The sequence below is a fragment of the Rhyacophila brunnea genome, unplaced genomic scaffold, assembly GCF_057557595.1.
Source record: "Rhyacophila brunnea isolate RB1 unplaced genomic scaffold, BYU_Rbru_1.0 scaffold_1, whole genome shotgun sequence".
Lineage (NCBI taxonomy): Eukaryota > Metazoa > Arthropoda > Insecta > Trichoptera > Rhyacophilidae > Rhyacophila > Rhyacophila brunnea.
Genome location: NW_028232751.1, coordinates 31,194,796 through 31,212,396, shown reverse-complemented (window position 1 = coordinate 31,212,396; position 17,601 = coordinate 31,194,796). Strand labels below are relative to the sequence as shown.

The 17,601-nt window shown below is 31.3% G+C and overlaps 1 protein-coding gene across 2 annotated transcripts in view; it reads left to right on the top strand.

Annotated features, from left to right (window-relative positions):
- roq (RING finger and CCCH-type zinc finger domain-containing protein roquin) overlaps positions 1 to 14,596 on the top strand; it is a 40,608-nt gene extending 26,012 nt beyond the window's left edge. The window contains exons 11-17 of one of the 2 annotated variants that reach the window (XM_085943036.1): positions 158 to 260; positions 597 to 817; positions 2,938 to 3,110; positions 5,457 to 5,699; positions 7,172 to 7,261; positions 13,426 to 13,588; positions 14,149 to 14,596. In XM_085943036.1, the coding sequence (XP_085799162.1) occupies positions 158 to 260; positions 597 to 817; positions 2,938 to 3,110; positions 5,457 to 5,699; positions 7,172 to 7,261; positions 13,426 to 13,542 (947 nt within the window). In that variant the 3' untranslated portion in view covers positions 13,543 to 13,588; positions 14,149 to 14,596. Of the gene's footprint in view, positions 1 to 157; positions 261 to 596; positions 818 to 2,937; positions 3,111 to 5,456; positions 5,700 to 7,171; positions 7,262 to 13,425; positions 13,744 to 14,148 lie in introns of those variants that run through there. The other variant, XM_085943026.1, reaches the window with a different exon arrangement.
- Positions 14,597 to 17,601: the final 3,005 nt, after the last annotated feature.

Here is a 17,601-nt window from a genome sequence, read left to right as displayed (position 1 = left end):
ATACTCTTCGGCTTCTTCATTTCTTAGCTCCATAATATTTCCAACACCTATGTTTTTTATGTTCGAGGTCATTGATTGAAATTATTCATTTTGCCCAATCCGGATAATCAAAGTCTGTATAAGGTTCTACTGTGGTAATAATTTTCTTTTGTTACAGGGAATAGACTATCTTCGATAGGGTCGCATGCCTTACCTCAAAACTCCATTCTGCCACAAATGAAGTTCACTCATGAAAACTATATGCAGTCAGATAATAATGGGTATGTCCTTAAATAACCATTTTATTAAACCGTGAAAGTTTACGGGTGCAGTTCAATAAACAAAGTTTACATTTTGTATCTGGGAATGTGCTTCATAATTTTTTCTCATCACTGAATATTTTGCTTGTTTTTATTTGTAACTATGAATCATCCAGGATGACAAAATTTCTGGATGAAGCCAAGATCTGCATAAGGGTTGTAGAGCCAAGAATCATAATGGCATTTATAACTGTTCATGATAAGAACATAATCTGTTCATGCATAAAGCGATCGAATTCGTAATTGGCAGCAGATGTTCACAATGCAAAATAGAATATTTACTTACTTTCTTTTCAGACTTTTGAATAACTCATCGCACTGTGATAACATTACTTTCTGCCATGATAACACTCAACCGATGGATACGTCATTAGCGACTTTGGACAAGAGTCTCGCGGCGCTTTACAAACGCAAAGGGGACATCATTTCTCAGCTGGAGAGATCAAATAGCGTGGTCCAATCTCAAATGCAGTACGCCAACAACTCTCAGCAATCTTATCATCATATGATTAGAGTTGGTAAGTGTTTTTATAATTCACTTCTCAACAGTTTGAACAATAGAACTTCATGCGTAGCGGGCTATTTTAAAAGATTTACATAAAAATATTATTATACTCTTATACAACTTTTTAACCAATAAATATTTTTAATTGACGTTTTTAAGAGAATCATCGCTGAGATTTATTCTATTAAAAGTTAAAAAAAAAACACACCGATTACCCACTTGATAATTTTATTATATTTCTGAACCAATATCTGCATAATATGAATCAGTTATCAATTTAGTAAATCCAGTCTACATGTTCTCAATCTGAATTTATGCAAATATATATATATATATATATATATATATATAAAAACATAATATGGTATATCATAATATAATTCTATAATAAATAATAAACATGCCAAGTCCCAGACTTTTAAATCCAGTGGAAGTTTGAACTATGTGACGCAATAAATATGCTTATAAAGTCTACACAAGGATCACTAGTATAACAACTATTAAACTTTTAAGGTTTATGGCCCACTAGTCAAAAAATGGTCCACTTTTGTGGAGGTGGCGGCACGTGTGGCAACTATTTCTAGAAAACCATTATATACAAATAAAACTAATGAATCAATCAATACAAAATATTTATTATTATCAGTATATTATTTATTATCATATAATATAAGTGCGTGTATTATACAAAATACTTGGTATGTATTATGCTATAGCTTATAACTACAATTAAAAAATATATCTCGAATCCCACTCAGTTTATCTTTTTTTCAATCATTACGGTTTGGTATTTCACGCCGATATGTAATCCCGTATTTTTACATATTGATTGCTTAATCTGCAAACCAGCTAACTGCGCTTTTGACCAAAAATGAGATTTTGATGGCATTTTGTTATAAAGCATGATTTCTATGCTCACAAAATTTTAAATTCCTAAAACTATAAATGCATTATCGTTCTTCACACAACACAGCCAACTGCAGGTGCCAAATTTCCAATATCGTAAATGGAACAACTCCGCCCTTTATATCAATTTTCTTTTTATATAAAAAGGAAACTAAAGTGTATTACTTCATAGTGCGGTTGATTGTAAAATAAAAATTTCCAAGTGTATTTTTGGAATTGTCAAATTATGCTCTATAGTTAAACTATTATTTTTTTTCTCCTTCCTGAACCGGTTTGCAGATTAAGCAGTCGATATTCCGTAAATAACCGACAGTGTAAAAAACATATTTTTACATGTCTCACTTTCTACCTATAATATGCGAAAAATGTTTTACATGTCCCGATGACAATATGTTGTGGAACAAACTCTGGTGTTGTCATTAATTTACAATAGTTATTGTTTCTTTTATGTCTATGGTTAGTTAAACCTTACATCATTTTTCAGATTCACCTTCATATATTTAAGCTCCATCTAACTTAAAAATGGAAGGGCTTCTTCAACATCTTTGGTTCTGTTATATTTATGACATACCTATGGCAATGTATAACATTTACCATTCATTAAGGTTTTCATCCCTCCTTACAGCTTATATCATGCATTGTAGGTGACATCTAGGGATGTCTTATCCATGGCCCCCACATCCTGAAGCGGGCCCCAAGGCTAGGATCTTTGTCGGGCCCCCCTACCTATCGCAAAGGTTAAAGGCAATGTGATGCTCTATAGTAGCGTTTTCCAAATGTCGTTCACTGTATAATTAAGGGTGTTTAGTTTATTTTTAATACTTACATCCACTTGAATTATGGTGTTATCAAAGTAATGACACAATTAAAAATGACATCACACAATCACATATTCTAAAATATAACCATTATGAAAAGAAAATAGCGCCGCAGGCGACTTTTTTTACTATCAGAGCAAATTTGTCGTGTGGATTTATCTCACTTATTTGGTCGACTCACCATGCCGGGCCCCCAGGCTAGAGCCCTGTCACCCCCCCCCCCCCTTGTGGGGGCCATGGTCTTATCTAAAGAAGTATTGACAGTGATGTATGTACAGACACCAGTATTGTGTCGCAAGAACTCTACTTTTTTTGTATTTTGTGTTTAAGATAGTCAGTAAGAATAGTAACATATTCAGTGTTTCCTAGGTTTCAGAATAGTGTGATATTAATTAGCATTCACTTTCAGTTCCACTGCAGCGCGATTTTGTAAGGTCAGACTCCATTTTGACTGATGATGATTACGTGCCGTTTGATGCCCAACCGGCCAGCAAGTTTGGACCTATCTCCCGTTTTGTGGAGCCGTCCAGTTCCACAATCCAGCCCAGCTCATCAGCATGGTACACACATAATCATTCACAGGTAGATATTATGTTTTTAATGGATTTTGTGTATTTATCTTAAGATAAACACTGAAAATTTACTAACCCATTTAATTTAGAAGAGTATTTTGTGTTTTCTTTCATTTATTTATTCAACAGCCGTAAGTCCCTACATTGAGTTGAATGTTTCTCTCGCTATTACCATTTGGATGGAGAGCTTTCTTTGTGAACTTCATGCCTGGGTATTTAATCTTTTCGCAGCCCAGCTGATAATACTAGGTATAATCTCTAGGGCCCAAGAATTAAATAAAATATAAAATAATAAATTATCCGTGGAAAATTTTACATCTAGCACTTACATATTATGAGACATCATTTGAAGTTCGTCGAAAGGGTTTTTCATTCATAATTTCATGAAGATGTCGAAAAATTATAAATTTTACAAATACACCTATTTTTTTTTGTAATATCACTATTATTTTCACTGTCCACATAAACATCTCTAAAAGTTTTCTTCCATATGGTAAATTTCGAAACACGGTTGAAAGCATACTACAATATCACATTGCTTGCACAAATACCGAGTTTCCCTACGTTTTTTGTATTATAACATACGTAACACCTTCTGGTCACATTATTATTTTTTTCCGTGGGTGGTATTTTACCCATAAAATGTCTCTCCGTAAGCCTGGTGGGTAGCGGCAACTTCCGCTTCAAATTTGTGTTTGGTTCTGTCTTGTGTTTTTGAATCAGTTGATCGATAACATTCAACTGAAAGTCACCTAAGGGCTGTTTTTTACCAGTTTTTTGTTGGTACAGTATATGCGCATTCAGTAATGATAAATCTGATACATCGAAAAAAAGTTTTTTGAAACATTTTAGGGCTTTTCATGAGGAGTTTATGGATGAAAGCATAATGTCACTTTGGTCTACAGCGCCCATGTTTTTGTTGTAGTCCACGATGGACTTTGAAAGTTTTGGGTTTTGAAATAGGAATTTTTGTCACATAGTTTACTTTTCCCGTTGGTTTGAATACATTCTTGTGCACTGTGGTCAACATTGTCACATCTTTTTTGTCTTTCCACTCCAATGCCATCATTTCGTCAGTGTAAAATGCTTCAGTTTCCCCTCTCTTCAGTTTTTTTATGAATTTCGGCATCCCAATTCGATTTCTTCTCACGGTCCCGCAGGCATTTGTCCGGTGGTCATACAGGTACTTAAACAATGTTGGGCTGCTGTACCAATTGTCGATAAAAAGCGTATGTCCTCGTTCCAAGTACGGTTGAAGTAATGTCACCACAACATTGAATGATATTCCGATGTAATTTTGCTTTAGAATTTCAGTTTGTTTCCCCGTATAAATTATTACATCTAAAACAAAGCCAGTTTTACAATCGGCCATTACGAAAATTTTAATGCCGAAATGACTTGCCTTCGTTCTGATAAATAGGTGAAATAAAAGCCTCCCTTTGAAGAGAAGAAGACTCATCAATGCATAAATTGTGATAAGGATACAAGTACTGCTTGAAAGAAATTTTTAGCTCTTTCAAGACCTGTCTTATCTTGCACAGTCGATCTCCGGAAATCTAGTCTAGTCGATCGCTAAAATGCAACATTCGATGCTCGATGCAAGACCTCAAAACGATTCCTGGGCATTGATTCCGAATAATACGGTCAAAACAACATTCTTCTGATAGCCCAGTGTTCAGTAATTTTGCTGCGAGAATTACGTGAACTAATGAGTCAACAATTTTTCAGTACATGGGAAGAAATCGGTAACCCTGAATGGGCCTCTCGGGAATCCCCTTTATTCTCACAATGTATATGACTTTTCAAGCGCTTTTGCCTGCGGAGCTTTCCCATAGATGTCAATACACGTATTAGAATTTTAAAAATAAATACATAACTCGTATTAGGCGCAAAAAATGCGCGACGTGTGCGCATGAAAGTAGACACCAATGACGAGAACCACTCGTCAGTGGCTGTTAAAGGGTTAAGGGATCCTTTTTATGTTTTGTCTGTCACCAATAAGGGGGAAATCTCGATCGGGATAGGTTCTATAAAGGCTGATTGTCTTAGCATTGATTTTGACCAATATTAGATAAATTATTATGCAGCCTATCGATTGTCTTTTGGATATCAAGACTTTTAGCAACTCAGTACTAAGATGCAGATAAATTGGGTTCTGTAATGGGACAGAAGTGGTCAAAAAGATAAAAGCTTTTATCTGGAAACATGACACAGGTGTAACTGTCATGTTCAAAATCAACACAAGATGAATTTTTATGCGATTTGTCGATTGTCTTGAGTGCTTCCAGTTGAGTTTTCGTATGACATTGTTATCGGTATATTCCAGATTAATAATTATCATTTCATCCCATTTCAGATACAACCATATTCACAATTTCAACAAAACGCTGCCATGCCTGCTGTGATACATGCGCAGAACAACATGAAGCAACAGCTGCGCCATCTTGAGCGCAAGTTGAACAGCCTGAAGATAGCGTCACAGATGCAGGAGAAGATTCCGACCATGTGTGTGCAGTCTTCCATCGAGACTGAGTGCCTCTGCCAGGAATTGAGGGCAATCGAGCAGGGCATTCGCGAACGGGAACATCAGCTCAAATATGTGAGTCAAAACATTGAAGTCAATAACTAACCCTTAACACTCGAGTGCCGCCATATCGGCGGCATTAAAAGTTTCCCGTATTACTCGAGTGCCGCCGTAGCGGCGGCACGCCTATAAAGTCATTTTTTGTAATATTTTCAGAAATTTTTATAATGCGATTTCAATCAAGTTAGAATGAATAATAATAGGATATTACATTTATCTGAGAAAGAAGTCGGCAAAAGAATACTGCGTGCGTAATTTCAACATAGTATTTTTATCGGAATCTTCTCTTTTTTTATTCGTAGGTCGTCGCTTGCAAGCAATGTTTTTTTGTCACATAAATTTTATTTATTGAACGTTCCCAGACTAGAGTGAACTGAAGTGTTTGTCACGCATGATTTTGAAGTGTGTTTATATTTTTTATTGGTTTTCGCTTGCGCAGGGGCGTCTCGTATAGTTTACAGTTTTATATTTGAATAGACTGTTTTTGATGACAATACTTACTAGTAACGGAAAAAGGAGTTACGGAACCTTACAAATATAATGTGAAATACTCTAATGAGTCAAATGAAAATTATTACGTATCGATTTATTATTTTTTGAGAAATCTTTTGATAATGTGTACCACACTGGGAATGAGTTGTTATGAGCCCGAAACTAATTTAGGAAATTTACGAGACGGCCGCTTATATTACGAGTGTATTTGAAGGCAATTCATTTGGATCATATTTACAGTCATAACTATATGTATATATTACAAGTGTATTTGAAGGCAATTCATTTGGATCATATTTACAGTCATAACTATATGTATGGACGATTTACACTTTATATCCACTTCTCTACATACCGCTATTTCATTACGATTCTGTGATAAGCCAGGATTACATATTGGAGATTGCTTTGTGAAATACCACACAATGAAGAATTATAAATAAACTAAAAATAAGTACAGTATATTCATTATAAATCTATTTTACAGAAATAATAAAAATTTTTTTTTTTTTTTTTTACATTTTTTTCACCAATTAAATGTTTTATATTGAAATTATGCTTTTTACGGAAAAAAGTCTCGAGTGGGTGGTATGTACCTATAAAAAAAATTTCGAGTGGAAAAGGTTAAGAGAATAGGTCTTGAACCCCGGACCTACAGGTATTGTCTAATTATTTTAGAATCAGAAAACAGTTTAAATGATTGTGATATTTTATAATGCTGCAGTTTCGCAAGTTGCTGAGAGTCAAAAAATAAAAAAACCCCCATTGTTGGCAGTGAAACAATCTTTTGGTTGAGAGCCTAGCACTCTACTAATCGCCCCATTGAGGCCGTGGTAAATGTGAAAATTTTAGACAACATGTATACAAATACATACAACTACTTGACAAAGATGATTACTTTGATTTCGAGTCATCCGTTGCATAAATCGCCTGATACTCACCCAGATATGGAAAAAAAACAAAACTTTAAATTTTTTTTCGGTTTTAATTTCCAGAGCGATGTATTTTCTCAAGAGATGCCTGCAAACCCCCCCGACAATTTGGATGCCATTGCGGCACGAATGCCTTATGACAGTGATACAGAGGTAATAATTATTTATTTCGAACCATCTTACTTCCACAGGGTCGATATATCGAGCCAACTTGTTTATGTGAAAACTCCCAGGGGGTCGATTTATTGACCCAAGACTTTGAAATCAAGTTTATGCATTTTTTGTTTTTCCCTGCGCCTGTCATAAATTAAATTAACACATGCGTCGTCTTACAATTTAGACTATTCCCAGTATTTTTATTACCTGTCAAACGCAAGAGAGGATATGAAGCGCTTACTTTCAAAAGTGGCTAAAACTGTTTTTCGGGTATTTTGAGTCGTATATATATTTTGATAAATATATTTGTCTACCATAGTTGGTCTCTAGTTTTAATTTCAAAATTCAGCTAAATACGTCAATATTAATTATTAAAAATCTGTTAAAACGGTAGTAAAAGATAGTTGTTATTTGTGTCGCTGAGTTTCAAAACCCCCTATTAACACCTTTTCATTTTGTTGAGAAAATCAATAAAAACTTCTCAGTTTATGGATAAACGGATTATAGATGTTTTTCTTTTTTTGCCCAATGATAGATTATTTTTGGAAATATTTTGCATATAATATTTATTGTATTCTAGTCCACTGATTAAATAAAAGACTTAAATGTTTGGTTATAGCGTCTTTTGTAAGTTACATAGTGTTATAGCGGTTTTTGAAATACGCATTGAAGGTTATAGCGTATTTTGTTAGGCACATTTTTAACAGCTTAAAGTCGGAATCTTCCATTGGTGGCGCGTGGTAGGATGAAAAAGAGTTACATATTTTTTATTTAATAAACGTTTTATTCATTTAAAATTAGTATTATAAGTAAGTAGATATTCTAAAATAGCAGTTTAAAATGAAAAAAAAAACATTATCATCTTGTTCCTATATTACATAAATACAAATTTAAGGCGAAGTCTTCACTGAGCCTTTTTTAAAGAGGCACCTAGCGGAAAAATACGAAGCTTGCAATTTGAGACATTTTTTTGATAATTTACAATTTCAACTGTATTAATGAATAAATATATATTTGAAAACATTAAAAATAAAAATATTTTTTATTTTAAGTCAAAGACAAACTTACAATTGTAAAAAATGTAATAAAATGTGAATTTGTTCTATCGATCCGCACCCTATTATTACATATATTTTATGGTCATATTTATTATTAAAATTTAGTTTATTAAGTTTTCTAAGCATCACCTAAGCGATTTTTGACAAATTCATAGTTTTAATATTTTTTATATCTATTTTAAAAAACATCGATTTTTATAAAAAATATAAATGTGTATAACTTGAAATCCTTTTTATTTATATTAATATAAATATTTTATTTATATTTATAAAAATAATTGATTTGATATAAATAAAAAGGATTTCAAGTTATACACATTTATATTTTTTATAAAAATCGATGATTTTTAAAATAGATATAAAAAATATTAAAACTATGAATTTGTCAAAAATCGCTTAGGTGATGCTTAGAAAACTTAATAAACTAAATTTTAATAATACATATGACCATAAAATATATGTAATAATAGGGTGCGGACCGATAGAACAAATTCACATTTTATTACATTTTTTACAATTGTAAGTTTGTCTTTGACTTAAAATAAAAAAAAAAAATATTTTTAATGTTTTCATATACATATTTATTCATTAATATAGTTGAAATTGTAAATTATCAAAAAAATGTCTCAAATTGCAAGCTTCGTATTTTTCCGATAGGTGCCTCTTTAAAAAAGGCTCAGTGAAGACTTCGCCTTAAGGGAAAACTTTAATATAAAGACATAATTAAAAATTAGGAAACATTAAAAATTATTAAAAATGTTACAATTTTTCATTGTTCAGTAAAAATAATTCAATTAAAAATACAATGCAATTTAGATAAAAACACTATGTACAGCATATTTTTTCGTTCTCACAAAAATAATATAAAATAAAATATATACATTGGTTTTAAAAAATATGAGTGACGCGGTACTCTCATAATTTGACTGCAAACATGTCTGATTCATTTATTTTATATTTTATTTGGGTGAATTAACGCTTTTACTCCCATTCGGCCGATATTTCGGCCCACCATACCTATGCGAAAACTCCATCTGGGCCGATCCATCGGCCGAAAGTTTGGAACCAAATTTACGATTTATTCCAAATTTTTTCCCGTCATATATCGTCTGGTGTAGACAAAGCACTATATTCGCTCTGTGTTAGGTGTGACTAATATTTATTTTAGTGTTGAACTTGTTTATAATTATGTCATACCCTAATAACTCACAAGTCATAATTGTTCTTGCTGTCGAACTCGAGACTAAAGAGGGTCATAAAAATAATAAAACATTATTTTTATGAGACATTTTATGTTCTGAAATTTCTTTTAGTTGTTTTATGATTCATATATCACATTACAAAATGAATTTTGTAATTTCTATGAACTGACCAAACAAACAATGGATGCCCACTGACTGTTCTTTTGGTAGGATGGTGAAAAAATACATGAATAAATATTACTATAATTGATTTAGTGCTTTGAAACTTATTTTTTGAAATTACTTCATTCTCATATCATTAGTCCTCGATACTGTATCAAATTCTCTTGCGATTTCGTGAATTGAATAATATTCTTGAATACCTTGACACTATACGATTTTTTTTTGATTACTTCATAAAAATTCTATTTCATAGGGAAATAATAATATGTTTTTTTTTTCTGTTACTAGATAAGAATAGATTATACTATAAAATTTGATATATCAATTATAAATAAAAAAATGTTGTCACACTTGTTTAGTAGTTCAAACATAGTTTTATCCGTTCATTTCTAAATAAATATTGAAACATTATTTTTTTCTTTTGTTTTATTGATTTAAACTATCAATATTATTACTTATTATTGCTTTATACACCATTGAGAACACACAAAAAAAGTTTAAAATTTTTAAAACATGTGTAGAATTATTTATTTAAAAAAAACTAAATCGACAATTTTTTGGCAAAAAACCCGTGGGAGTTTTCACATATGCTAGGCTTAATCAGCTGGGAGTAAAAGGGTTAATTGTTTGCCTTCTTTTTTTTCATAACATGTAAATAAGTGAGTCAAATAATCTGTCACCGCGCTGAGCCAGTAGCATCACCACTTGAACGTGAAAGGTATTTGTTATACTTATAAAGTAACTAAGTTATTATGTGTAATAAATTATAAAACATTTCACAGTACCTACACATTGATAACATACAAGTGCGGTTTGTGAATGGCGCCATTGAATAATGCTCCAAAATATAATAATTTACGTGGTTTATCGGTGCGCATTAGTGCCTGACCAATAAATCGGTTTTATAGGGTTTGGTGCTCACATGTTATGAAAAGTATCAAATTTAATATCACAGCAACCATTTGAATAATACTGTAGAGCTAAATATTTTCTTTAAAACAGTGGCGTGCTTGACAAACAAACTGTTTTCTTCACAAATCATACTGAAAATATTCTAAATAACATAACACTGCCACTGCTGAATATGTGATAAGTGATAAGGTGATAACGTTTACCCATCAAAAGGTTTTTATAGAGTTTTATACAGAAAAATAAACTTATTATTATAAATTATAAAAATGTATTAGAGAAAAGCACAGTTTTAACCAGTTCATAATTGAGTTACACGCCACAGGAAATTCAGATGATGACCCGCGCGTTTTTAACACATTTATGTCTAATTTAACTTACCGTTTACGGCGCATTTCGTTGACTTTCCAAGATTTTGGTTGGCTCAACCTCGTCCTAGCTTTATTAACTGGAGATTTAACCATATTTATAAGTTCGTCACACATTTTAAGACTATAAATCGTAGGAATATCAAATCAACAAAACAGCACTCCTACCGCAACTCACAACATAAATGTACTGGCGGCCATGTTGCATTTCGTCTGATTCTCGCTTCTTATTGGTCAGTCGTGTTATAGGGGATTTTGAATGTAACACATGGTGTTATAACGTGAATTGATTGACACATTGATTTTCTTTCATAAATGACAGTCAATCGTAGCGGACTTTGAAAGAGACAATAAAATTTTCATGTAGAGATTTTAATAACGAATCCATTGATATATATATCTCAATTATTTCAAAAAGGTGTTATAGCGGGTTTTGAAACTCAGCGACACATTTCAATTTATCTCATGTATCTAAGCGTTGATGTAAAATGTTACACTGTGTTGAGTGTGGTGCTCTCAAATAAGAATGGTGTACACCAGGGGTCAGCAACGCGGCCTCGGAGAATATTCGATGCGCCCTCAAGATACCATCAAATTATAATACTGTTTTATTATGATTATGTCCGCGAGAAAAATAATGGGTTTGTGATTCATGATTCAATGGGTGGTCCCGTGACAAATGTTACACTCGAAAGTCCAGCTTAGTCATAACTATTTAGTTGAAAATGTCCCTCTGAGGCGGACGAAACCGGTCCAGATATAATTAATAAAAGTGAAAATAGTACCTACTATAAAAATTTGTGTTTTATTAAATTAATAATAATAATAAAAAAATAACCATCACATTTCCTAAATCTTAAATATATTATTGAGAAATTGGGAGAAGACAACTCTATTTGTACATCATATAAAGATTTTGATACTCTCATAGAAGTGTTTTCTTCTAGATTTGAAGAATATGTGTTATTAGAACCAGTGGTGAGATTTTTTATAAATCCATTCAATATTACTGAACATGATATACCTACTCAGTATGATTTCAATATAATATTTTGAAATCAGTAATACCGAAGACCTAGAATTAGAAAAATAATAAATATACAAAATGATACTATAGCTATTAAAAGCACATTATAGGTATCTAATGATAAAATGTTTTGGAATTTTGTCAAAGAGAATAGTTATTCTAATTTAAGACAATGTGCATTAAAACGTATCTTCATACTGTGCAACGACTTATTCTTGCGAGTATCTGTTTTCTAATATGAAAAACTTAAAATCAAAATATCGATACAGACCCTCACTTGGATAATTGCTTAAGGACAAGTAATTCTAATGATGTACCTGACTATAATAAGTTAGCTGAAGATTTACAGTGCCATGTGTCGCATTGATTTTTCTTTTTGCCTAGCATGCATATAAATATATGTAAGTATGTACATTTAAATATACGAACACCCATTTTAAAATACATATTAACAATTTAAATTTATAATAATGTTGAAAATTTAGATTTTGTTTTATTATATAACTTTTTTAGTATTTGTATTTTTTATTTTAAAGCTTGAAATATTAGTTATATATTTTCTATGTTGATTTATGTCGAAATGTGTGTATCTTCTCTTAAATAAATATTAATTGATTGATTAATAAATATGGTGTTTAATTTATAAAACTCCATATTATTATTAATGCAAATTTCTGTGATTTTGGGGTTATATCAAGATTTTAAGTTCTATTGGGATTTTCAATAGTTATCAGCATTCAAGAAAGGTATATATATGTGTATATGTGTATGTACGCCCCCTGGCTATATTCAAAATTTGAATTGCGCCCTTCGTGGCAACATGGTTGCCAACCCCTGGTGTACACAATGCATCCTTGCATATTACCATTTAATTTTTGTAACATGACCATACTTCAAGTGTTTGATTCAAATCTTCACCAGCCTGGATAAATCCACTGCTGGATTAAGGTCGTTCCAACCTGATTTCATTAACTCTCTCCGCTAATCCTGTGTGTTGCATTGCCATGAATTTACATACTGAACTTTCTCGTCGATCAAGCAGCTCTTCGAATGTTTTCTACCTCTTAGGATCCAGTGATCATTTCTTTTTTGAGCAATATGTTGTGCCCATTTCCATATCAGGTTTTCAGCAAACTATTTCATATTATGCCCTTGTTTGTTCCCGTATTGTGGTTTTTGTTTTTACGCATTATGCACCTCAACATACCACGTTGTGCTACTCTACTGTGATATTTTCTTCTAATATAAATTCCAAATTCATATGTTTACTTCACTTTATCACACTTCAGTGTCAGAGCACGGGGAAAGCATAATGACATATCATGTGCCTCCTACCATGTGAGACCTACAACGGTGCTATAAGAGTGATCTACATATTTTAGTGTAGTCAATTTAATGTTTACTTATAATAATAGAAGTAATTTGTAATTTTTAGGAAGATACATATGAAGTTGGAATCGCCAAAGATATAAGAGAGCTCGAGTTGAAGTGGGAGTATGAGCTGCAGGAGGTGGAGAAGCGGTGGTCGAATGAGGAAGAATCACACAAATAATCCTGCATCAGTATCACCACGATCGCCCCAAGAACAAACGGATAAGGCTAGTTGTTTACGGTTTTAAGTAATCTAACTATATTTTTCAATTAATTTTATTGTTTTGTGTTATCTAATTAAGCGGTTATATTTGGAACTGTGGATAAGATGTCAGGTTTTCTCTTATATGATACTTGTGAGACTCGCTAATCTACCGGCACCAAAGAAGAAGAAACACTTTTATGGGCTCAAGTAACTACATACTACTTCTCATTATACACTGAGGTGTGCAATTATTTAAACAGTGTTATATTAAGTTTATGCTAACCATGTAAGGATTTAGCCCAACACATTTTTTATGCTCTTAGAATTAGCAAACTATTTCTTTTATGCCTTTGTGCTTTATTCACTATTTCTTCTACATGTTTTTGAAATTCGAAATGGATTGCAGCTTTAACAATTCAACAAAATTATTGCTATATTATTATTATTATATATATTACTATTGATTTTTCTACCCAACACCAGTGTTACTAAATGATTTGTAAAAATGTGTATATAATAATGAAAATGAATTATTCGAACAAGGTTAATTAAAATATTATTATATATTTTTTTCTACTACAGTGGAACCTCTCATAACGAGCAATTCGCATAATGAGCAAAACAAATTGTAAAAAAATGGCTCCCTTAACAAGCGACATTTCGCATAATAAGTGACACGGAAAGGGGAAGTCCCCTCTTCACGTCACTGACTTGTGCGCCGGGACATTCCGCGCCAATGCGTGTTTCACAGCAAGAAGTTGTGGAGAAGAGTTTTTCAGTGGAGGAGGAGGAGGTGGCAAAGCACCAATCTTCTGGCGCAATAAGAGAAATGCTGAAAGCAAGGGAAACTGTTACGTCGTATATTGAGAAGCATCACCCTATGAATGAAATTATGCCATGGTTTGTTTTTCTGTTCGTTGCATATCCATTTCGTACTTTGATTCTTAAAGAAGCAGTTAATATTTAAACGACAATAGCATTTAACGAAAATATAATTTAACAATGAAAATGATAATGGAATTTAAAATCTAAAACATACATAGAAAAAATCCTAGAAAAAAAGTTGGACCAAAGTGGATCTATTATTCGGATAAGAGCTCTTAATCATTAAGCTATAGATCATTCCATGATTTATGCTAATTATTATTATATCTACACTATCTGAAGTGTTTAAAATTCCACAAAGCGAAAGCCTTCACACTCAATTCACCTTCTTTTCTGTGATTTTTTGTCATAATGTTTTCTAGGTCTATTAATATAATAAGAATCTTAGCATTCTTATATCTACTGTATATTTAGTATTGAATAAATTAAAAATATATACCTATTAATGAATTTATAAAATGTAAACATGCAATATACCTACATAATATTTTTTTTTACATTATTCTTGTTTTTTCTTTTCTGTAATGAGGAAATATTTTAAGAAAATGAACTTGAATAACATTATAAAGTCTAGCAAATTGATTGCCTCCACTATTTTATATTTAATAATACTGTTTTGAATCATAATATTATTGATAGTTACTAGATATTAGCATTTTTTTGTCACTATTATATAGTAAAATATTCCGGTTCTATTCATAATAAATACAGTATAATCCACAGAACTGAAAATAATATGTCGTAAACCCTAGAATGTTAATGGGTCAAAACATTAACCCTTTGACTGCCTTATTTATGAATGTGTTTTTGTACAAACATTTTCATGAGTATTAGATAAATATCTTCCAGACTATGTTGATAATATAATGCAGTGAAATCTAGAATATAGTTATTTGATGTTATCCTCCGGATTTGATAGTAAAATTTACGATTAATTATAGGAGCAAAAAATAAATACAGTAAAACCTCGTTAATACGAATTCCACTGGACCGAAAATTGAAAAAAAATTCGCATTACGAATTATGAAATGTATGGGGGGAAAATATAAAAATAAAAATTTTTTTTTTTTTGATTTTCATCAATATTGTTTACGATCATAGCTGCTGTGCCTACCAAATTTCCGGTGCCGTGTGTGTTAATAGGTCATAAAAAGTCAGAATTATTTTTATTACCTTCTTAAAATAAGTAATTTATGATGTTTTACGAAAAGTCTGTCAAAATTTTCAATGACTGGCTCATGAAATAGTGAACTTTATTACGATTTATTGAATATTTTGATATGCCAGGACTGAAATAATTTCAAAATATGAAAATAATGTTCAAGGGACTTTTTTTTCGCGAAAATTTCGAATTACGGCAAATTTCGAATTATCCGTGTTCTTATTAACAAGGTACTACTGTAGTTTTAGTTTAGAAAGAGATCAACTTTACTATGAGTAGTTAGAATAGGTACTCTAGAAATGCTGGGCAGTTGAACGGTTGATTGAATTTAATTGGTCGTAATTTCTGAACAATCAAAATTTTTGTATGATGATATTTTATGAGGTTTTGAGGGGTGATACCCTCCGTGCCTTCTGTCGGCCTTCAGGCAACGCTCATGAAGCGTTGGTCTATCGTTTATACCTCACGTGCGTGCTTACTTCGAAAATAAACTAGTATTTACAATTTACACAAAAACAATTAACATTCTAGGGTAAAATATGATGTACGCCTCAAAGCGATTGCAATAAAATATGATATATTAATGACATAAAAAACATCACAATATATACGTTAACAATATAATGGTAATATATATGTTAACTTAATTAAAAAATTTTCATATACACCGATACTTTAGGGTAGATTGAATGTGGTATGTAGATTAAATTTACAAGCATTATGCACTGTACAGTTTTGTAATTTTCTATTAGTTGAAAGCCTATAAACTATTTATATATAATATCTTATTCTCGTATTGTTATTATTTAAAAAATATACTTCAAAACATTGTAATAAGCTTATTGTGTATAATATTAATTAGCACCCATACAGATGTATCTTGTATTATTAAAAAAAAGTTAAAGGTTAATTGTAAGTAAATAATAATAATATATGGATTTGTAATAACATTCTGTTACCAAATTCAGTTTGAAACACTAACTTGTTTACACATTTCTTTCAATATAAAAATAGCTTAGTAATATTATTATTATATTACATTTTGTGCACTAAAGATGACTAAGCAATATACTTATCCTTGAGTGGAGAACTATCTTCATAAAAGTTGTGTGACGTTTTGCATTGTATAAAATTTAGTTACTAGTCTCCTACGCCTTCTGATAACTGCTATTTTTTTTACTGTTTGTATTATTATAACGAAGAAATCTTCCTCGAGCCAAATATGACAGAAAAATTAAACACCCGACAATATTTCTTAACATCCCGGCAGGCAAGCTATATATAACAGTATAATATCTTCAATAACTTAAGGGTTCAGTCATAGACGAGTATAGTTTAGTGTTTGAAGTACGAGACTGCAATTATTTGCAAGTGCAGGTTTAGCTATCACATATAATGTCAAACCTGTGTATTTAATAAAATTACACTTTACCGACAGTTGATTACTCCATTCAAAATTACTACCAATTCCATTATAATTATTAATATAACATCAAAATAAAGTATCTATTCGTTTTTGAGATCCCTACTTACGATGTTTAATTAAATGAATTATAATGAATTTATTTTGAAATTATTTAAAATATTTTTGTTACATTTACTTAAAAAGATGTCTCCGGTTATATTGGAAACTATTTTTTTTTTTTACATAGTTTGTATTTATTGTGATATAACAACATAATATTACGTTAAATGAATTATCTGGGCTTTAGGTTGTCACAGATTGTCAGATTTTAAAGATTTTATTAAAAAATATTTAATCTCGCTTCAACTAGAATACAATTCAAAAAGTGTCATCTGATGATGAATTGCGAAAAATTAATTAATCCACAGTTCATAATGTTTGTTTTTGTAAATTACATTTTACTTTTCAACCTTAATTTATTTAATTTAATGTGGTTTCTTTGTTTTATCCTATGCAGATTTTACTAGAGTCCCACCCTAAAATGTAATAGATATGAAAGAAATTAAATTCCACGTTTATTACA